At 33.2% G+C, this 23,561-nt stretch overlaps 3 protein-coding genes across 6 annotated transcripts; all 3 read left to right on the top strand.

Annotated features, from left to right (window-relative positions):
- Positions 1–957: 957 nt before the first annotated feature.
- Positions 958–18,227, top strand: Bma-lrk-1 (the record flags this gene model as incomplete). 3 transcript variants are annotated; one of them, XM_043079900.1, is made up of 44 exons in its annotated part: positions 958–1,005; positions 1,349–1,502; positions 1,659–1,865; positions 2,299–2,461; positions 3,597–3,741; positions 3,813–3,904; positions 4,146–4,317; positions 4,428–4,546; positions 5,014–5,215; positions 5,270–5,514; positions 5,631–5,841; positions 6,030–6,337; positions 6,450–6,564; positions 6,725–6,977; positions 7,204–7,445; positions 7,554–7,716; positions 7,818–7,938; positions 8,101–8,221; positions 8,406–8,529; positions 8,750–8,925; positions 9,105–9,219; positions 9,487–9,689; positions 9,877–10,042; positions 10,253–10,448; positions 10,520–10,649; positions 11,340–11,460; positions 11,536–11,621; positions 11,771–11,986; positions 12,309–12,481; positions 12,560–12,670; positions 12,766–12,909; positions 13,098–13,341; positions 13,527–13,616; positions 13,860–14,111; positions 14,241–14,489; positions 14,560–14,682; positions 14,958–15,141; positions 15,368–15,492; positions 15,588–15,688; positions 15,802–16,044; positions 16,411–16,606; positions 16,907–17,116; positions 17,607–17,902; positions 18,122–18,227. In XM_043079900.1, the coding sequence occupies 44 exons, from the start codon at positions 958–960 to the stop codon at positions 18,225–18,227; spliced, it is 7,461 nt and encodes a 2,486-aa protein (XP_042935834.1). The 3 variants fall into 3 exon arrangements, with proteins under 3 accessions (XP_042935834.1, XP_042935833.1, XP_042935835.1); XM_043079899.1 differs by having other exon boundaries at positions 11,340–11,621; XM_043079901.1 differs by lacking the exons at positions 958–1,005; positions 1,349–1,502; positions 1,659–1,865; ... (35 more) ...; positions 15,588–15,688; positions 15,802–16,044 and having other exon boundaries at positions 16,547–16,606.
- Positions 18,228–18,911: 684 nt separating this feature from the next.
- Positions 18,912–19,736, top strand: Bm4852 (Sm protein; the record flags this gene model as incomplete). The annotated part of the gene is made up of 2 exons (XM_001896924.1): positions 18,912–19,035; positions 19,510–19,736. The coding sequence occupies 2 exons, from the start codon at positions 18,912–18,914 to the stop codon at positions 19,734–19,736; spliced, it is 351 nt and encodes a 116-aa protein (XP_001896959.1).
- Positions 19,737–21,741: 2,005 nt separating this feature from the next.
- On the top strand, positions 21,742–23,277 carry Bm8022 (Uncharacterized protein; the record flags this gene model as incomplete). Of its 2 annotated transcripts, XM_001896923.2 has the most annotated exons (5): positions 21,742–21,827; positions 22,100–22,329; positions 22,451–22,597; positions 22,711–22,955; positions 23,248–23,277. In XM_001896923.2, the coding sequence occupies 5 exons, from the start codon at positions 21,742–21,744 to the stop codon at positions 23,275–23,277; spliced, it is 738 nt and encodes a 245-aa protein (XP_001896958.1). The 2 variants fall into 2 exon arrangements, with proteins under 2 accessions (XP_001896958.1, XP_042935832.1); XM_043079898.1 differs by lacking the exon at positions 21,742–21,827 and having other exon boundaries at positions 22,158–22,329.
- Positions 23,278–23,561: the final 284 nt, after the last annotated feature.

The raw sequence follows: 23,561 nt of genomic DNA, 5'->3' as shown, positions 1-23,561 counted from the left end.
TACCTGTGTTCTACAGTTCTTCTAGTATTATTTTCATTTTTTTCAAAATATCAGGGAGAACCACATAAATCAAATAACAGGATACAAGAATGTGTAGTTGTTGTTTATTTTCTTTTTTGATACGAATTTTCCTTACTGAGATGCTATTCCATGGTAATAAATCAACTACTTGTTGTCCCACTCTTCTTTTTCTTTTTTTGCTGATCATTTCCGCATATTAATATATCTGTTGTATTTTGTTTTATTGATAGGAAATCATCCAATCGATCTTCGATTCGTTATCAAAAACATTTTTCATGATATCCAGTAGGGAGAACGCAACATTTTTTATGACATGCTAAGGGTCGTGCCATAGAAGCGCTTTACAAAATGGTACTGATAGTTCAAATCGAAACTTTTCAAGCATTTGAGTAAATGTGGAAGTTCGACTTCCATATGCAGTTTTGTACATGGAATTTCTCCATGTAATTACACTCTGATAGTAGGTTTTGCTGACTTATGTTTCTCAATTGGACGGGAAATGTCCAACATATGTTAAATCGGAAAACTGTAAGAAATACCGATCCTGAAGGCATGTTTGAGGGGATTATTTATTATGGATGTACGGATACTAGCAATTACACATATCTTTAAATCTTAAGAGTTAACCCAAACCTTGAAAGAAATTATAATGAAGGCAAATTATATGAGAGCAATTATAATGATGGCTAAGCCTATTAATGCGGTTGGTTGGTGTGTTGCAGGAGCGGTAACAATGATGCGTCGAAGAATCGATAGTACTGGAGCCAAATTGGTCGCAACATAAAATGGACTCTCTTTTTACAAATAGCAAATAGCTGATCACTATTTTGGATGATATAATTGTAATTGCTGCATATTTGGCTGACTCTTCCATTGCTTATTATTCCGCTCATATTAGGCACTTAGTGATGTTATTCTGAAATTTTTATAGAACTTATGGATGAGAAATCAAGTCCAGAAGAAACTGGCCAACTAGTCTATGAAGTGAGGTTTTTTTTTTTTTCTATTATATTTTCTTATTTCAGATATGCCATTTTCATTATCTTGAAATTAAGTTGTTCCTAGTTCACTAGAATTATTATCTTTTTTTTTAAATTCGAATAATTCAGAGAATTATCCAAAATAATTTATTTTGCTAAGTGTCTGTAAAAGACTTTTTTCCTTGTCTTTATTTTATAGTTTTTTTTTCTTTTTTTTTTATTTGTTGGAATTAATTTTGTGTCACATACTTAATTTTCACATATTGAAATTAATTTGTCACATATTGATGGTTTGGAAAAAGGTTTTTTTTTAATGTGGCTGAAACTCATTTAAAGTTGTCTTTCAGGCTGTGATGTATGAGAACGAAGAACTTCTTCGAGAGCTATTGGAAGCCAATCCAGGGAAGGTATATTATAGAGATAAGCATGGTAGAAGTGCTTTGCATATTGCTGCCCAAAATGGCAACTTACCTATCTTGGATCTTCTAATAGAAGCTGGTGGTAGAGAATTTTGTTTAATTATTTGTTAAAGCAATCGTTTGCTCATAGCTTCTGTACGATTCTCTTCTCAGTCATTCAAAAGGATGTATTCCATTTTGTAATAAATGATGTTTCAATGTGAATGTATTTGTTCTGTTTTCAATTAGTTATTTATAGCGGACGTAAATAGTATGGCTGGTCCAAGTGCACTGTGTGCTACTCCTTTACACGTTGCCGCAGTTGCGGGACGTTTAGAAGCGGTGCGTCATTTAATTGAAGCCGGAGCAGAGCTTTTGGCTACTGATCTTAGAGACCATTGCGCATTAGAATTAGCGCAAATGGCGAACCAATTCGAAACTGCTTGTCTTCTCATCGATGCTATCGGTTTGTTTGATCAAATTATTACAATGTAGATGTTTAATTCCTGTCTAGGGTATATCAGCATTTAGGATCAGATAAATAGAAGGAATCATAAAGAATGACAGGAAGAAAATTTGGAGTATACTTAGTTTGTTGTTTTCTCTCTAGAAGAGATATGTAGGTGTTTGCAGAATGGTTTCTTCCGGAAAAAGCTAGTTGGTATTTTTTCCAGGCTTTATTTTAATCATTAATGTTGTTGTAATGGATAAATTTTGGTAAGAATTACTAAGAATATTTCTTGCGGCTTGGTATCCATTCGAAATTTTTATGATGGTCTTAAGAAATTAGAGAGATTTTAATGCTTAGTTATTTTAGTAAATTAGTCTAAGTTCGATTGAAAGTCATAGAACCTATCATAAGTCATTTCGTTTACCATTTTCTATGATTTTTTGTTCAGAATCAGTTCGCAATAAAACTCGTCAGTTGCATGATGATCTCGTCAAATCTGCGGAAGAAGGAGATATTAGAACTGTTATTGAAACTTTGCCGAATCTTACTAGTGCCAACTATGATGCTGTCCTGAACGGTGCGACATTGGATCGCAAATGTGTTCTACACCTGTATGTTTCTTCTTACATTACTCTCGTTCTCTACCTTAATTGCATGACATTGCATCGAGAGATCTATTCACTTTTATTTAAAATTGATCATTTTATTAGAAATTTTTCCGCCAACTGTGAATTAATTTTGCTTTATTAAATCACGCATAATGCTTGAAATGGTGAAATGTCTTTTCTCCTCTTCAAATGGGGATATAATTTTATTGGGAGCATTGTTATTTTGGTCATCAGTGAAGCAAAAACTTTATACCCCATTTCATCCAGCTTTTGATGTAAAGGAAAAACAAGTAGTTGCGCATTTTCATGAAAATGAATTGCCTCCTTTCTATTGGCAACTCTCTATAGTTCTTTCTGTGTGTCTCATTGACCTACTGAACATACTTCTTAGATGTATGGTTTACCACTGTGAAGAATTGAACGAAGAATGCTTCTTTATTTAAACACCAGTGTCGTTAACTGTGAACAAACTAATTTTCGTCGCACGATATGGCATGAATTGAGTAGTTCGTTGTTATTGCTTGAATTGAATACATTTTAGAAAGACCAATTTTTTTAATTGCAAGGTAGTTCACAAAGCACTCACTTATCGATCCTTTCCATCTATTCAGTTTGCATCAAATGTTATATAGTCATAAATAAGTTAGCCTGGTTGACAACTGAACTGATCAGAATTTATGTTGATTGAAAATTTTTATAACTGTTCTCAGTTATTTTTTACTTCCTTTTTGTCTTCAACTCGAATTATGAAAATGAATTGAGAAATAGTTTAATGCTTTATATTACTTTTGTCATTACATGACCATTTTGAACTTGAAGAAGTCATTCTAATTTTTTAAGCATAATTTCCATAAGCATGAATTAAATAGTAAACAATAAGTCATTAGCATGATGTATATTGAATATGTACTAGAAAACATTTTTGCATGAATATTCAAATGTTAAGCATAGACATATATGTTGGAAATAGATCCCAAAATCGACGTATGAAAAAGCATCATCAATCATGAATAATGAATTTAATATTTAGTAGTGATAAGAAAATGATTTTTTGGGAATTACAAGTTTTCTTTGTTTATAAATGAAAATGTTTTCTAAATTATTTAAGTTTTTTTCAACAATGTTAATTTTTGTTTAGGGCTTGCTTAAATGGAAGAAAAGAAGTTGTTGAGGCTTTACTGAACGTTCGAGGTCATACACTTATACAGCCAAATACTCACGACACAGTGTTACATGCTGCCATATCATCCCAAAAAGCGATCATCGTAGAAATGATTCTTAAGGTTTGTCTTTATATTTTCTTGTTACATTTACAGATAGTTCATATGTTCTATTGCTGATATAGATGTTTCAGGCTTTTACACATTTGGTGACTGCAAAGAATGCGGACGGTAGTACAGCATTGCATTGTGCATCACAGTGTGGCAGTTTAGATATCGTTAAGCTGTATGTTTCTTTTCAGAATTATCACAGAAATGTGCATAATGTGATGATTTTACGATAGGGAATGGGATTAGAATAGGATAGTTTTTGCTTGCGAAATTTAATAAGGTAGGATTTTATTGAGGGAGACTGTAAAAGGCCGGGAAAATATGATTTGTAAATTCACACTTATTGTTTTCGTGGTGTCATCATTCTGATGTTTTTTTTTTTTTTTTTTTTTTGGATAATTTTCTTACTTATTCAGGTTGCTAGAATTTCCATACGAGGAAGATGTTCTCACAAAAATTGAAGATATTTCTGGACGTTTCAGCTATCGTTTCGTATTAGACGTTAACGGACTGGATGCACATTGTCGTACTGCTCTATACCTTGCGGTCGCTAATTCTTATTATGATATTGTCAAGTATTTGCTTGAGGTTAGTATTTGATATAGTATCAGAAAACTTCTTGCCTAAGAACTTTTCTTGTAATGAAATTGATATTTTTTAAACGTTTCTATACTTCGTTTGTTAACTTTTTCTTTTAGGTAGAATTTCCATCGATGGACATTGATCAGAAATGCCCATTTGAAATTGATGTATACTGCAGTGGTGGGAAAACTCCACTTATGGTGGCCGCAGCAAACGGTGACATAGCTTTAGTGAAGTATGTATTCCACTTATTGTATCTTATAGAATAAATTCTGACTTTGATGTTCAATTTAATTCTAATATCTCTGATCATAAAAAAGTTAAAAGGTTATAATATTCTGAGTGCTTGTCTATCATTGTTTAGAGTAGAATCACCATATTCATTTACACTTAAGCTTACCATGTTTTTCACAATAATTGATTTCATTAATTAATGTCCAGAAACTATTCTGATAGATCTGTCATATTTCTATGATCGTTGCTAAGGTACTCATCCCTTTCCTTAGAGTCGCAAAGTATTTTGTATTTGAATGTAGGATAAGACATTCTAATTCAGTGGTCTCAGTACTATTCATCAAGGAGTAATCAGTAGTAATGACATTTTGATTCCACCATTTATTGTTTCCAAAAATAATAACTTTATAAGATATAAGTAATATGGATGACGAAAGAAATGATTATTGCTGAAATAACAGTTTTCAGACTACTAGTGGATCATGGAGCAGATGTAAATCTACCTTGTGGACTCACAGAAGCAGATATCAGTAGTGTAGATGGTGCTCGATGTATTGGTTCTGGTGCTCTTAATGAAGCATGTCGAATTGGTTGCGTCTCTTTGGTTCAGTTTTTGCTGCAGCGAGGAGCTGTTGACCACGAGAACGTTGCACTCGCTACAGCCTTCAAAGTATAATTTTTATCTTTTCTATTGAAAATTTCCTTTCTTCATGTTTTATTTCAGTATAATCGGGATTCATTGGCGAGGCTATTTCTGTTACGTCTTGCATTCGTGGATCCGGAATACCGTGTCAATAAGAAGAATATAGATTTGGGACAGATGTCATCAAATCGTAATCAACTATCTTCAGCTGTTTATCCCACAACACCTTGCATGCTGAACTGGCATAATGCAAGCTTAGAGGCTGTTTCGAACGATTGGCTAATTGCCGCATCTCTGCAAGTAAATCAGAGGCTGAGGACATCACGGTGAATTATTCTTTATCATCAAATACAGTTATTGATTAGTCGAAGTTTAAATTTCGGCTTTGCATGAAGCTCCCGTAATTAAAAACAAATTATAGCTGAATCTGTGAAATTTGCAGAATGGCGTTAGCAGCTCTTACACGAATCGATTTGTCGAAGAATAAAATGAAGATATTAAGTGGACAACTACTACAACTGCCTTCATTAAGAAGTCTGAATGCAGCGAATAATGAAATTACGGAAATTGAGGTTCCTAGCGATGGGTTTCATGCTCCGCTCTTAGAAAGCTTGCTACTGGAATTTAACAAATTGTCTGTTCTACCGGATGAAGTATTTTTTTTTTGAATAACTGGTTAAATTTGTCTATTATTTTACATTCCTATTTTTTATTTCTACAGAACTTCACATTTTGACGAAGAAATACAGCAGTATTTTAGACTGCCTTTAAAAATGATCTTCAGTTTCCTCTTGAAAAGGAGCAAAAAAGGAAAAAAGAATGATACACTTTTTATTTTCAGCTGTTCACAAACAAACTATCAATGCTGAATTTTCTGGATGTGTCGCATAACAAACTATGTTCTCTTCCGGAGACTCTGTGGTCTGCATCGAGATTGCGAGAACTAAATGTATCCAACAATATTCTTTCCGTGTTGCCGGCAATTGGTTTTTTACAGTTTCGACCTTCGAGTAGTCTTTCTGAAACTGAGCAGCCAGAATCACTCTATTCGGATTTGTATACTCATCAAAGCAACTTATCAACGGATGACTCTTTGAGTATTGGAGGACGCAATGATGACTCCAACATTACTATTCATGAACTAAAAAGGTCCTTTGATGATTAATTTCTTCTACATTCTGCTATAAAAAAAAAAAAAAACTTACTGCATGTGATTTTGTTTGATCCATGGAATGTTTAGATGATTTTTATTCATCTTCAGGCATAACATATGGCAGACGAGCATTCGACTAGCTCGATCGGAGGAATCAGATACCGAAAATGGGCCTATGTTTTTCTCTTCCATGATTTCTGTTTTCAATGTGTCGCATAATAATGTATGCGTTTTATAGCTTCCATTTTATGCTAAATCTGCAGTCATTTTTATTTCTGATTATTTGAAGAAAAAATTTACTCTGATCATGCATTAAGTACAAATATTAGCAGATTTAAAGGAAGGAGCATTACACTTCTTAGCTTTTACTTATTTACGTATAGATCAAAGTGATGCCGTCGTGCTTGGCATGTTGTTGTCCGTATTTAACAAGACTCAATATATCGCACAATCAATTGACATCTCTTGGTCCAGTGCAGTGTTTACCTTCTCGATTAAGACACTTAGATGCTTCTAACAATCAGCTTGTTACTGCTTTCGAGCGTCCAACTGCTGTGCAGTTAGTGTGTCACGCAGTTAACACTTCATCAAATGAAATCTCACCAATGAGACATACAAGTCCTTTACGTAATTCACGTAAGTTTCATGATCTTTAAACTTTTTTGATGAAATAATTGATGCATTTTTGGTGTGAACCAAACGTGGGTTGAATTTCCTGTTTTTTCGATTTCTGCTAATCGATGGTTCTGGTATTCTCGATTATTGATATATTTTCATCAAAACTATTCAAAATTATTGATATATTTTCATCAAAGTTGTTTTTCCTAAGCTTATTTTCTCTGCCGTAAATTCAGTGTTTTAGGATCTCGCTCAAAATCAGCAGTTCGTAGTCAGCGTTCGTTAAGTGTTGCTCCAGCTGGCGATACATTATGTGATACATTCATTGATGCTTGTTCTCATAAGCAGCACACGAGATTAGAATCATTGCGCACATTTCTGGTAGCTAACAATCGTCTTACGGAAATTCCTCTTCTTGTTCCCAGTTCGAAGATCATTTCATCCCCAAAAAAGAAGCAGCGTGAAAGCCGGCAGAGATGTTCTGCGGTACAGTTTGTTTTTCATATGTTAATAGTTAATGTAGAATTGGCAAAACATATTACTGTTTTCTCATGTCAGAATAAATAATTTTCATTTGTTTTGAAAATCTTACAGGCTAGGAGGCAGATACTGTTTCCTGCTCTCACAACTCTCGATGTGAGTAATAATTTCGTGTCGAACGTTCCTGCAGCATTGTCCAACTTGGTGTCTTTGTCCGTATTAAACTTGAGTGGAAACAGTGGCATTGAAATGCTGCCTCCAGAATTAGGTCTTCTTAGTAAGTTTCATTATTTCGTTGTCACTTCCTTTGAGTCTTACATTATTACATGAGCTATTATTGCATGGGATTATCACATGCATTAGGAAATCTTATTTCAGGTAAACTTTGGAATCTTATTTTGAAGGGTTGTTCTTTGCGAGATCCGCTGAAGAGCATGGTGCATGTAGAGAGTTACAAAACTGTTAATCTCATTGCATATCTAAAATCCGTCTTGGAAGAGTATGTCATTTTTGTTAATTACTTCAGCTATTTCTTTTCTTATTTTTCTTCATCTTATTATAAATGATTGCATAAAGGTAGTAAGTATTTACAGTTTTTGTTGGTCTTTTATAGCTTTGAATATTAGACATTCAATACCGTCTATCCATATCCTTGTTGCAGTTCTCGTCCTTATACACGGCTTAAATTGATGATCGTTGGAGTGCAAGGAATTGGAAAAACCTCACTTTTACAACAAATTCGTCTAGAGGGTACTGTGGGCAAAAGGACATCACCAAATGATGTAGTTGTTTTATAGTGCTATTGATTGATTTTCCGTTTTATTTTTATTTTTTCTGGAACTTTTTAAACTGGTTACTATAGTGTTGATTCTGCAGTTAGTATCTTATCTTACATACTAATTTGTTTACTTTCGTTTTCCATGTAAAACTCTCTGAAAGTGAAAAATTCATTAAAACCGACTGCAGAGCTGGTCAAAAAGAATGGGACATAGTACAGGCAGCGGCGGAGATCGTACCGCAAAGGGTGCCAACATTTCCACAGTGGGTGTTGACATCGGAGAATGGACCTTTGAGCCAAAAAAGACGAAAGGTTAGAGGACAGAATAGTAGAAGCCTATGTACTAAGTTCGAAAATGTCGGAATATGTGATATACTAAGCCCAATGCGTTTGTTTGAATTCAAATATAACAAAAAAAGAAAAAGAAAAAAACTCCGTCTTACCCACTTTCATAAACTATTGACACATTAGTGTCTTGCTTCTTTTTCACATATTTCTCATTTTATAAGTAGTTTCTAGCAAAATTTTTTAGGAGAACCTACTTTCGGTCCGCTTACATTTCGTACGTGGGATTTTGGTGGACAACGCGAATACTATGCAACTCATCAATATTTTTTATCACGACGTTCTTTGTATATATTGGTTTGGAAGGTAACTGATGGTGAGACTGCATTGCCAGATTTGCGTCAGTGGCTCGTTAATATACAGGTCATCAAATTTCATATTTTATTTATCTCCTTCATTAATAATCTTAGTTTTGGCATTTTATACACAACCGAATAGTAACAATTCGTAAATGCTTTACTTTTACATTTACATAGTCCTTTTATTATTTTACATCCATTATCTAATACTTTTCAAGTCTCATTCTATCTTAGTGTTTATAGGCTCGCGCACCGAATTCCCCAGTAATCATCGTTGGTACCCATGTTGATCAAATCTTTTCGAATTCTGAACGTTTTCCACCTACTTATCTGGAAGATTTGAATGCACTCATCAGAGGTTTGATATTTTTAAACATTTTTTTATTAAGTGTTATTAGAGGACATGCAATAAATTTCGATATGGAGTATGCAGCTCCTTCGAGAGTATTTGCTAAAATTTTTCCAGATTGAATACTTTTCAGCTATATGGTTTCAACACTCATCATTTCTTCTGAATATTTTCCATGTTCCATAAAGTTGTCATATCCTATAGCAACAAAATAAATCTTTAGTAAGATTGTAGCTTTTTTTTTTCTTTCATGATTTTATGAGGATGAAGTTATAGATCATTTTGTTATGGTGTCCGATGCAGACAAAAAAGGTTTACCACGAGTTGTCGAATCATTATTTGTCTCATCAAAAACGAAACAGAATATTCGTGCGCTTTGTAATTTGCTTTATCATACTGCTTATGATATTCGAACGGCGAATAGCAAAGAACGACTCCTAGATCAGAAGATTCCAGCTTCTTATATGGCATTAGAAAAAGTTACTTTCATGTATTTGAATATAGTGTCAACTTTTCCATCATTTATTCCATGATAAATAGTTCTTTTTTTTTTGCGTAACACTTAAGGCATTAATCGTTAGTCAATCATTTTCCACATTATTTAGTTGCTTTTCATTATTTTTCATTTCGGCTATTTATTTCTAGCTCACTGCAGTTGTTTATTAGATAGTGGTTGAACTGGCAGATGAACGACGTTCGAAAGGAATAGAACCAGTTATGAGAAATAGTGATTTTCGCGCTACTATTCAAGAAAGAATGCTGAAAAATTACGGTCGTGCATTCCGTGATGACATCGAATTTAACCACGCCTGCTCATTTCTCCACGAGAATGGTTTTATTTTGAAACATTTTATCCAAAAAATCCAAAAAAGAACCAGTGCAGTGGTATTGTTATAGAAATAAAAAACAGTTGTGTTATGTGCTTCAGATAAATTCAATCAGGAAATAAAACTCGTATAGATATGAACAAGGTGATTTGCTAAGCTTGGTGTTAATGAAAGAAAGTATGATTAAGTTTAATGAAGTGTTATGGTTATTGTAGGAGTAATACTGCATTATGAAGATGTGACTCTGAGAGAGTTATATTTCTTGGATCCACAATGGCTGTGCGACATCCTTGCTCATGTGATAACAATTCGAGAAATAAATCCGTTTGCGCGCAATGGACTTATGAAAATTGACGATCTTCAAGTGTTATTCAAGTCACTCAACTTGAACAACTCTGCTATTAACCTAAGGTACACCAGATTATTAGTAGTTTGAAACTCAGTTTGTATCTACCTACATTTTGATATCACATTATTTGCAGGTCCCACATTATATCCTTACTGCAGAAATTTGAGGTTGCACTTTATTGGCAGTCGCGTTCACTACTGATCCCTTCTTTATTACCTGACGAATATCAATTAAGAGGTGGTTATCCAGGTTCAAGAGTTCTGGTTAATTTTTAATTCACATTTGCTATATTTTTTTAATAAGACTGTAATTCTTATTTTCCTAAAATACATGTCGATTGATACTTGATACTTCTTATAGAAGTACTGGGCAATTTATATAAATAGATCTCATTATTTAGTCTTCTAGTAGTGTATTGATACATATTCATTTCTGTGAGCATTTGGAAAGACATTGATTTAAAGTAAAATCAGATACATTATTTCGTTTACAAATAAATCAAGCGCCTTCCTTCATCTTTCCTTTTTCATCTTTTAAATCAGTTTTCAAAATACTCCAAAAGTGTATATAAAATAAGTTTTCATACATATATGTGAGCGCTTACTTGTTCATAATGATGACATTTATACAGAATTTTAAATGCACTATTTCTTTTCCTCTCCTTTAGTAATCCTTTTTATACATCTTTTTATATCTCTTTTTCTTTTTAGTTTATGTTTTTAATTTATTCCTGCTATATATTTGCTATTAATCTTCAATTAAAAGTTACGGTGTTGTGAAAAACACTGCCTAATAGTTAATTTTGTATGAATGATAATTGAGATATAAATTCATAATTATAGCTTTTCCTCGGGTAATCCTTTTTATACATCTTTTTAGTTTATGTTTAGAAAAAAATAGAAAGTTTATGTTTACAAAAAATAGAAATATGAACTAACATAGAAAACTTAAAGGTGCCAACAAGGACTACATCGTGGCAATTGACAGTTAAGCAACGAGAAGCAAAAAATAGCCTCATAATGAAAGCATCACATCTGCAGATGCAGACACTATTTTCTCAACGAAATTTGGGTGGTAAGCGATATCGAACAACAGTACCGCTAACTACTATTTTGAATAGTCACGAGAAATCTTCAGCATCAGTTTCAGTTGGTCGTAATGAGTCTGGTTGTGATAAAGGAATTCCTTTAATTGACGAGCACAGATGTACTGTAAATATGGAGTACTTGGAGCAAGTAAGCACATATTAGCATTTTGTAGTTTCTGGGACTGTTTCTTTAATAAATAGGCTTAGTTAAGTTCAAGAGGTACAGAAGAGTAACTTGATGTGGAAGACACTGATTTATACATTGCAATTATATTTTTACTTAGTAAAATATTGTAGGAAGTAGTGCGTCGGATCTATATGATGGCATACATACCTTCCGGCTTTTGGTCACGGCTAATGACACGGGTACTTGTCGATGATCATATCACAATGTGCATGGAACGTTTACTGGAAGTTGAATATTTGTCGGAAGATTCTTCGTTAGAGACACTAAATGAACTCTGTGATAGGAAGTTTCTTCCGTATTGGCTACTTTGGCAGACTGGTTTTGAGGTGTGCTTTTTTCCCTAATTTTTTTTTTAATCTTTGCGGTGAGATTTCCATGCAGTGTATCTCATTATTCATTTATCTCCTTTTACATCTGTTTTGGTCTCCTCACTCATTGTTTTGGTGGAAATTATTTATTCCTATCCTATTTCAATGTCATTCTTTGTATTCATCCTGTAAAAGATGTTCCATATATTTCTGAGCAGCATTTATTCATTTGTGTCCCCCGCTTAATCAAAAAATAGATTTGCAAAATACTATTGTATAAAATTGAATTGAAATATTTTTTTTTCTTACTCTACTTTTATCATTACCGTCATGTTTTCAGATCTTGGCATTTGAAAAAACAATATTTGTAATGCGACAGTTTTTGCCGCTTGCTGAGGTGCGAGACGTTCATTACGAAACAGTTGAATGGCGTTGTTGTGCAGAGGATAGTAATTGGCGTACGTTAGATATAAGTGGTTCCTCGCTGATCGAAATTATCATTCCGGCAGTCAGGTTCCATTCGTATTTAGTACTTGATTGCTAATGCCTTACCACATCAAACAAATGCAGAACGGTTTTTCTTTATTTCAGGATAAATTTAGTTAGTGATGAAAAAGAATATGTTCTTCGGAGTAACCGTGCTGCAGTGACCCGTCTCTTAGCTCTCATTGTGGATATTATGGATACTTTGTTGGAAGATTGGTATATATTTACCTGCGTTTGATAATTTCGAATACTCAATTGGAGTTATTTTAGTGATTTCTGAATTGATTTGATTCCTTATTTAAACATTTCAGGTATCCGTCATTGGGAACACGTTTTGTACATACTTCGGAGGGGTGTCTCCTTGTAAATCGTCTTGTTCCATGTCTCAAATGTGCCAGCAGTACACGAAATTTGGATGCTTTTTTTAAAGTTAAGAAGAATGACGACATAATATGGTAGTTTTTCTTGATTGTAAAGTTTCATAATGTATGAAATGTTTGTTCATGTTTATCCTTCCGTTTTTTGCCCATTTGCTAATCTTTCTGTCACTGCTTTCTGCTTTAGATCAAATACTCGACGTCGATGAAAAAAATATTACTTCTTGTTCATTCAGTGTTTGTTTATAAATGATACCTCATTTTAGTGATTCATCACCAAAGCATAAATTACATGCATTCATGGTGGAGGAGTGTATCCTTAGTGCCCACGATGGAGTCAATTTGAGATGCCCATTGCACTTCGACATATCTGTTGTAGACATTGCGCCTGATACTGTCTTCTTAGATATCAATGAGGATTATCTCATTCAGCCTAATTCTGTGAAGCGAGGTAAATTGATCGGGCACGGTGCATTTGGTTTTGTGTTTAAGGCTGCTCTCAAAATTTCGGTAAGTTAAGTCATCAGTCGATAATTATGGAGCTGACAAATAATAGTTGATATAGTATTTCATCTTTTTTTAAGCATTTAAAGCATTCTTAATTCTGATTTTTTGCTAGTAATGGATGAAAAGATTTTCTATGAATCAAAAGATTAAAATAGTGTAATCTCTTTTTGATGCTACTACATGTTCAGGATGCGAATGCACAAGATGTTGCATTAAAAATGTTAGAACCAGTGGAACCAGGTTTGGGTGCTCGAGTATCATCCGTTTCAGCATATAAGGTAAAACGTTTATTACACTAAATTGTATGTAATAATGCATATATAGAGAAGATAATGTTGGTTTTTTTCTTAAGCTTTACAGTTGCAAAAATTGTGTCTGTTTATGGGAGATTTCCTGCAAGTTGCTCAGACATATTCAAATTGTTTCAAATCGTAGTAGCATTTGGAAATTGTCCATCTCTGGATTATCTATATCTTTTTTTTCTTTTTATTTTTACTATTTTAAATAGGCTTGATTTTTAGGCAGCATATACGAAATGGCAACGAGATCCACTGCAGAATGCTTGTCGTGCATACTGTACATGTCGACAAGAACTGAATGTGCTAGCATCACTTCAGCATTCTCACATTACTGCGCTGATGGGTGTATGCCCACGACCTTTGGCACTTTTGGTTGAATTAGCCCCTCTTGGTGCCTTAAATCATCTCCTCAACAATTACAGGCGAAGCGGGGCTCGGTTACGTCTAAGTGTCATTCAAGATACTGCCAGTCAGGTCCTCTTTAACGATTTCGGAATATATTTGATTGATCTGCTTAATCTTTGAAATGTATTGCAACAGACATAGCTAGATTGTTTTGAAATTTGAATTGAAAATAAACTATATAATGTTTGTAATTTTCAGGTAGCCAAAGCTTTGGAATATCTTCACGAACACCGCATTATTTATCGTGACCTGAAATGTGAAAATGTTTTGACATGGCGATTTCCGCCGCCATTTAGTACTATAACGGATGTTCTTGTTAAATTGGGCGATTATGGTATATCGCGAAGCTCTTTTCCTTCTGGTGGTGCTAAGGGATTCGGTGGAACGGAAGGTTTTATGGCTCCAGAGATAATGCGATACAACGGAGAACAAGAATACACGGAAAAAGTAATGCTTAAATCAATTATATCTTTGTTTATCTTGTCTTTCAAGTTTTTTAATTTGTTACGTAGTATAGGCGGACTGCTTTTCATTTGCGATGTTTTTGTACGAGCTGATCAGTCTTAAATTACCATTCGATGGCCATGAACAACTTAAGGAATACGTTCTGGATGGTGGCCGACCGAGACTTACTCCTTCCGTAAGTTTATTTTTCCCTTAATGTTCACTGATAACAATTTTAAGAATGAATTTTTTGTTCGAGTTACAAAAACATTTATTTATTCTATTTTAAGCATGCCTAAAAATCAATAAGTAATTCGACTTTGGCTTTTTGGATTATTTTGAATTCTATTTAATTGAGAATTTCTATAATTATTTTACAACTGTGCATTGGAAAGTTACTTATATTGCACTATGCCTGATACATTCACTAATTATATCAATATTCGAACATTGTTTTTTGCTTCATTATAGGAATTGTTATATCCTTGTAACGTGCTTGATGTAATGGTTGTCTGTTGGGCAGCACAGCCAGTGGATCGTCCTTCAGCATCTCAAATTGTCTCTATGACTACAGCTCCCGAATTCACTCATCTACTGGATGTCATTTCTTTGAATGACCCTGATTCTGCTGTCAATTCTAGTATTTCTTTTTCTAGTAAGTCACTCATAAGCACATCATACTCCAAAAGAAAGTGCTGTAAGAGAATCCCTCAAATCTTATCAACTTTCAAAGTTTCATGTGCTCTTGCAATACGCACTATTTTAAATTCTCTTTCATTGGTAATTTCCATAATTATTTTACAACTTTTCGTCTCTTTATCTTTTGCAAATCACAGTATGTAGAAATATCACAACCTTGTATATTAGTTTTATTTTTTCAGCTGTGGATGACGTGGAATTTGGTTCCGCAATAGAAGACAGTGTTGAAGGAGAAGTATGGATGAGCAGATCAGACGGATCTGTCACTGTTGTTAGTTGCAATCAGTACGGTTGGCTAGATTCTAAGGTTGCTTCATCTTCCATAAGTTTTGTTGTTTGATTGTTTGAAAGATACAGCATATGAAATCAAAAATTGGTAGTGTTCTATTAGTAAAATTGTAGAGCATCATTATGAATACGGACAAGACAGTAATATTGGCGATGTGTGTGGTCGCCGACAATGTATGGCTTGCAGAATCGACTGGAATACTAAGGATTTACTGGTTTGTTGATATCGCGTGTTACTTTTATTAGTTTTAATGAAATTAGAAAAAGGAGGACTGTATCTTTTTTTTTTTTCGTACTTTTTTATCTCTCAAAATTCATCTATTTATAGCCGCTCATCATATTCCGAACTTTGGTCGTTTTCAATATCACGTTTTCTCCCTACTGCACATCTGTCTATTAGTGTCATTTCATTATCGGTTTTTATTGCTACTCCGCTATTAATATTAGTTACTCTTCCTTCTGCGTTATTACTTGTGAAGGGTGATCGTATTACTGATAATCCTTTCGTCTCTTCCATTGGTTTATCCACCGTTCATTCATCAGCTATAATCGATTATGGCCAGAATGGGAAGTAAGCGGTTCTAATTTTGTTTTTGATCAATATGTGAAAATATATGTTGTTGGTTTACATTTTATTTTTTCACTTTTGGACTTTTTTTTTTGATTATAAATGATGAAGTTATGTTCTGATAAATTTCGATTTCTTTCCCAACCAGATTTATTTAGTTGTTGTTTCATCAAATCAATTTTAATTCCATTAGTTAATTGATTAATTTGTTTGTAATCTAAATAATGATGAAAATGAATAATGTTGTCATATATTAGTAGTTATGTAATGAAGGAAAAGCGATGTATGTAATAACATAATTGAATTACCGCGTCGATTTAAACCCACCAGCATGATCATATTTTAAGTCTTTTTTTTTTTTACTTTCAGGCAGATATGGACGGGACACGAACATTCCTCCATATCCATTTATGATGTAACTTTAGAAAATCAACTGGTATTATCTGCAAACATCTGTCATGAAGAAAACCAAGTAAATGCAGTTGAGAAAAGTTGTGTGTCGCATATGGTAACTGCTGAAACAGATTCAGCGCTCTTATGGTCTGTTCTCTCTCATGGAAGCAAAGTAATTTACTTGTAAATAACATTTATAATTGTTTTTTTCTTTTTATTGACAAGATTGTTACCTGGTACTTTCCATATTTTAGCACCTAATTTTCATAAAGGGAAATATGCAATAATTCTGTATTAATATAAGCTTCAAGAAGTTGAAAAGAATTTTGTAGTGGTTTTACATCTTCTTTCCTTATTATTAGTATGATTTTAAGTGAAATGAAAGTATTGTGATCAAACTCGTTCTCCTTTGATCACCTCGAGTAGTATTCTGCAATAATAGTTTAGGAAATAACGTAGTACACATCTGTAGGTGTATCAGTGGTCCACTTCATCACGAATGATTCGTAATCGGCTTGACTCCCGTAAAATTTTGCCTTCCTCGGAATCAATTTCAACCTTGGATATTGAGGCATCTCGAGATGGTTATGTTTCTGCACTTGCGTTGCTAGATAGGACAGATGGTGCACAACTGTATATAGGAACAAGCAGAGGAGCAGTAATTGTTGCTCAAGCTTTCGAGGTAAGTAAAGTTTTTGTCGTTGTGGCTTTAATGTGATAACTGTTTTTCTTGAGATAATATTTTGCAAAGAAACTAGAACAGCATATAGACATATGTTCCATCAATCAACATTTCATAGCTTAAAATATGAACTTTAAGATATTGTTTTTGCACGTTTGGGTAATTGTCTTATTCATTCATGGCATCAGAGTTTGAATTACATCCATTGGGATACTTATAGTGAAAGTTTTGTATTTGTATTGTTGAATATAAGTACTATTGTAAGTACATCATTAATAACGTGGTATCCATGTTTCAAATGATGATGAAAGTTGAAATCACTAATGTATGAACCGAAGATCATTTACAAAATAAGTTGAATTATAATGTTGAAATGTTTTGAAAAAAAAAATTTCGTTTCCTGTTGAGATCATTCCATTTTACTCAATTTATCTTTTGTTAAAGTTGAAGTTAGAAAATTATATTGTTGAATGTTGATACTGTACTGCAGATGCGACCACTTGCTGCATTCCGGCCATATGTGGAAGATGTACATACGATAATTGTCTTGGACGTAGCTTCAGCTCTAAATGAATACATACGTACTCGTAAAGACCTTATCAGTGTGACAAGCTTAGAAAAACGAAGTTTTGGTGCTAACAGCACTGATAGCGGTGATAACTCATTAGAAGGTGTTAGCCGAGTGAAGGATCGCTTATCAGAAACAGTAAATCGTTTTAGGCAGGGTACTACCGAGCGTATGTCTTCCTTAAATAGTTACGTAATTACGATTGGAAATGGATATAGGTTTGTTATCTCTTTAACATCTTTGATCAACTGCAATTTGTGATAAAATTAGGGATTTTATATTTGTGTTACTTGATCTGATGTAGAGCATTCCTTTTCTTTTGTGCTAAATGATAATAATTTTGTCTTTAATAAACTTTCGGACTGAAAACATTCAGTTTTTTTTTTTTTTTCAGTTGAAGTTAGCACATTACTATAAATAATTTAGATAACTTCCAGATGTCTGATAGATCGATTTACGGATCGGAAGCATCAGGGTTCAACTACTCTTCGCCGAGATTCGCACTGCGCAATCATCTGGCGCACAGATGAATGGGTTTCATAACGTTTCGTTCAAATTCCAATTTTTAAACCGTTCCAATCAATTTGACATATCATTAGATATCACATCATTGTTTTCTGTCTTCTAAATAGATGGCTTTCTAGTCTCCTTAAACCCTTCTACCATTTTCCTGGAATTTTTTTCTATCAGTTGGGTTTTTATTTTTCTTATATTCTTCACAATCTTAGCAGTAATACCTTCAAAAAATTGACTTTGGGTAAAGTTTTCTTTTTTTTTTTTCAAATTGCCCGTGTGTTTATTGTTTTATAATTTTCAGTTATCTGTAGATTTTTCAGCAAATGCTTATGTGTTAAATGCTCAGTAAAAAAGAGGAAGTAAGTAGATACCGCATTTTGTAAAGTACTTTCAGATGCATATTACATTGTATAATATGTGATATTGAAAATGATATGCTAATATTTTCAGCAATTAATTCTCGCATTCTATTTAGTATCATTTGTCGATAAATAATAAACAGGTTGTGCATCCGTTGACGTTTCCTTTTTGTTCCGCTGTTATTATGCTGCTTCAACTGAAGTAAAACGTTTCCTATCATTTCGATTTTGCACTGATAAAATTTTTTCTTTGTGAAATCCTGAATTATTCCTTATTTTGATTATATAGGATCTTTTTTCAAGATTTAACGCAAGAAATATCGGAAGTTAATTGAAAGGTTAACAGGAGTGAATGGCATTTTTGCGATCGACAGATTTCAGACAAAAACGAACTGCCAACACAATGGCTTGTCTTCTTCAAGCTATGGAAGGTAGTTCGGTAGTCGTTGAACTGAAGAATTATTCTACTGTGCATGGTTAGATCTAATACACTGACTTGCCTGTATGTTTATTTGAGTCATCATTTGCTCTTATAGTTATAAGTACCGCTATCCAAGAAAAGATTTTTATCTTTGCTTTCTCATACACTCGTTCTCTCAATACCATTAAAGCAGAGATGAAGGTGGAAGCAAAGGAAAAGGAAATAGAGAATTATTAATTATTGAAATGAAATTTATCAATAAAATCTGAGTCTTATCCTTCATTGCATTGGTAAATTCGTATACACAATATCATATCTGTTCTTTCTACGTAGTACTGATTTGATTTAGTTTATCTGCTAGATATTTTTAGACACTCAGTGAGCTTCCTGCATTAGTAATGCTAGGAATATTCTACTGTTTTTGTTTGGTTATTGCTCTTCTTCACTGTTTCTATAGACATTCAATAATTTTATTATTCGAAGTAAAATGTTACTGTTAATGTTACTATTGTTGTTATTGTAATTTCAGGTATTCTGGCGGGATGTGATGATGCTATGAATATAGAAATGAAGGCTGTTACCGTCCATGATTCCAAGCGTTATTCTGCGCCTCTTCATTGTGATAGTTTTTATATACAAGGCAAATTTATACGTTTCGTACACTTTGATCATTATTTCAGTGCTGCCAAAGTAATACACAAATGGTTGAATGTTCCTCAAAAATTCGGAGGACCATTAAGAAAAAAGATACGTTAGATTATGTATGTACCTCACTATTTAAATTACGGGTTTTGTGACTTGTTATACCCAAATTCTGATTCTTTGTTGTTTCCTTAATGATACTTTTTTAATAGAATAATTGGTTGTGAAAATGAAGGTAAATATAAGCAAATATGTTAGTGGTACCTGCTTTCCTAACACAGCTTCTATTACTTGTATATAAAGCAAGAAAAAGGATAACATTTGAAAAAAAAAAAAATGCCAAAAAAGATGAAAAAAGTGGCTTTCTGGTTGAAATGCCCGTTTTTCTAAATAACACCATATCATAATTATTGTTGCTATGCTACTGACTTATTAATACTACAAATTTTATTTGTTATGAACCTGGGAAATTGTAGTATTAGCATACTCATTAGGCTAATTTTATGAGTGAGTTTATTTCTACCAATGAAAATTTAATGATTATTGTAGAACAGATACTGATTCATGCAATCACACTAATCATTGTGATGACAAGATGCCTAGAAAATTTAAGATTATAGATATTCTGAAGAATACAGCAGAGAGAAATTGCAAGGAAATGAGAGTCTAATACAGTTAGCATTTTTACCTGAATTTACTTGTAGTACGAAAAGAATGGCAGGTTAAGCTTCAATTGTGCACATTAGATGCATCAGTATAAAGATAGAATTATTTGGCATTTTGTTTGATGAATATTGTTAAGAAATAATTTTAACTAAATACAGACACAAATACACATCCCTTTAGGTAGAATTCCATTAAATAATGACATTATTATAAATTTGATAAGTTTTGTGCTCATTTCACATAACGTATTATCTTAGAAATGAGAAAAGGAAAGACAAAATAAAGAAAAATGAAGAATTTAAGTAATTTAATTAACTGATTAATTAACATTAATTAATTTTATGCTTATTACTATAAAAAAAATACTTTACACATATGGTTCATATGTTATTCACAATATTACTTGTGTTCGGAGTGGATTGTCATTTTGCTGGTAGCACACTAATAATACTATCATTAATACCTGGTAATAGACTGTTATCCTCTAAAGGAATAAATCTCCAATAGAATTCACTTTCATATGAAACTGCTTCTTGTCAGATTGTCTCACAGTCGATAAGCGTAATATCTGTTTTGAAAACTGCAATAAATCTTAATATTTTCTCAAATCTGGTCTCTTATCTATGTACTTTCCCATCTCTCATTTACAATTTCAAATAAAATGATACATTTTCGAGAGCTAACAATCTTTTGAATGAGATAAGTAATACTTAAAAGTAAGAGAACTTCGCATGGATAAGAAACAATGTTATCATACACTCTGTAAGCTATCAGCAATCTATGCGTTGCACTACCTTCCATCTTTTTCTACATTTTTATCATCCAACAATCTATGCTATAAATAAAAGAACAACTGCCGTTATTCTCAATTTGCACCTGTAAACATATCTATACCTATTGCTTATCAATTAATATCACTGTCCACCTATTAAATTTACATCTTTATATCATTTTTTACCTTATTCCAGGATATGCTTAGTATAAAAGTCGCATTTATTGATAGTGACACTTCCAGAATGCTAGGATGAATATATCATTATTATATTATATGATTTGAATGCTACATTGCAGTTGTATCATTCACATATTAATGATAATTTCGCCATTTTCTATAAGTCATTACCTGTACGGTCATAGTATTGTAGTAATAAATTACTTATTTTACCTGTAACATCTCTTCCCAACAATTTAAGATTAACTCACTCATTCCAATTACAAATCCTTTCAATAAAAATGAAAACATTTAATGTGTGTTGGGACTCAAATTTTCGAAATGGCATGGACATGGTGATAGCCTTGTGGTTTCCAGTGATCTGATGACGTAATTGATATGTTGCGTGGGTGGTGTGAATGTGTGTGTTTGTTGTTTATAATGTGTCTTGGGAGTGACGTTGTGAGGTTTGGTTGGTGTTTTACTCCTTAATTTTATTTATTTTCAGTAAAATAGAAAAACATGGCATATAGAAGAGATGATATGCATGGTGAGAGCGACGTATTTCGCAAAATTCGCAATGTCTTCACTTCGCTGAATGATAAACTGTAAGATGTTACATTTCTTATAACAGTAATAATCAGTAATAATTAATTAGTTCGACACTTAAGCTATAATTTTAAACTCGTTATTGGAATCTAAATAGTGGGCTATGCAAATAACATCCATCTGTAGTGATACTAATTGTGATGGTATCTTGTAATCATAGTTTGTCTTGCATTCAATGAAACTATATGTAATTCAGTACTAGAAAATTTTTCTTTTCATATGTTTTTAGTTAATTATTTGCATTGTTACCTTCATCAACTCCTTGTTTTAGGGAGAAGGATGTGCAGAAGCATCTGCAGGCTGTTTATGGAACTTTGGCATTGGGTTTAATGGCAGCAACCGTTGGAGCATTGCTTCATTTGTTTGTCGATTTCCTTCGTGATAATTTCTTTACTTTGTTTGGTTCTATTCTACTAATGATAGCATTGCTAAAGACTCCACATAATCATCATAATGAACGTAAACGACTTGGATATTTCATTGCTTTTTGCGCTCTTTCTGGTACGTTTTTTGTTAGTCTTTTAGAAATGTGCTGATATCCTTATCAGGTAATTTCTAATTGCTGGAATTTATTTTGCATTTAGATTGAATAAGTATCTGCTTGCATCTAAAATCATTCTAGGTGTAAGTTCTGGTCCGGTCATTGAAAAAGCTTTGATGATCGATCCGTCAACTATTCTCACTGCATTCCTCGCTACTGCAGTCGTATTTAGCTGTTTCACTATGGCAGCGTTGCATGCACCTTCCACAAAGTTTCTTCACCTTGGAGGTTTCTACACTGTTTGCTTGTTTTTTGAACTAGCTCATAAAGAAAGTGTAGAAATTTTTTATGTTCATTAAAAAAAAAATGAATTGTTAAACATAATATTTTTTTTTTTGTAGGCATCATTACTTCTGGACTGCTATTCATCATGATCACGGCTCTATTTTCACACTCGGCATTTATGCATACCACTTGCCTTTGGTTAGCTTTTGTGATCAATTGCGCTCTCGTACTCTACGATACGCAGTTGATTTGTGAGAAGCGTCGTCGTGGTGACACAGATTACATACTGCACACCATTGAACTTTTCGTCGATTTTATCAATCTATTCCGCTATATACTTGCTGTCCTCAGTGAGAAGAAGGTACGGTTTCTTATTCATTTTCAGGCAAAAAATCGAGCTCATAATTTCGTGTGAAGCTCAATTATTTCTTTCCTAGAGGAACATATATCACTACTATAAGCTACAGAATCTACATAAGAGTTTCATTTTTCTGATTCCACTAGCTTATGACTGAGAAGTAGCAAAAACAGTTTTCCCTCTCTCAGTAAAAGTTCTAGAAGTTGAATTTAATGGTCTTGTTTTTTGACCTTCAAAAAGATGTCGTTATAGATAGTAGAATGGTTGTTTCATTATAATTCTTTTTTCTTTTTAGGAGAAATCGGATCGTAAAAGAAATGACTGAAAAGCAGCAAGAACATTTCTCTTTATCTGATTTTCTTATTATTCGCTTTCTTGTCTTTTGTAGCGTGTTCTACATTTGTATTCAGTAAAATTTATCCACTCTGTATTTCATTGCACGGCGAGCATAAAATTGGAAAGTGTCTCACTGTATTTCTTTATGATTGAAAAGCAGAAAATAGAAACAAAGAATGCAATGTTTCATTTTTATTTATAAAATCTCTCAGAGTAGAGAAGCACTGTGAATACATACAAAAGGTTATCAGTACATAAAAGATAAGAGGGAAT

The sequence above is a fragment of the Brugia malayi genome, assembly GCF_000002995.4.
Source record: "Brugia malayi strain FR3 genome assembly, contig: Bm_v4_Chr3_scaffold_001, whole genome shotgun sequence".
Taxonomy (NCBI): Eukaryota; Metazoa; Nematoda; class Chromadorea; order Rhabditida; family Onchocercidae; genus Brugia; species Brugia malayi.
This window is presented reverse-complemented; position numbering and strand designations above follow the sequence as displayed.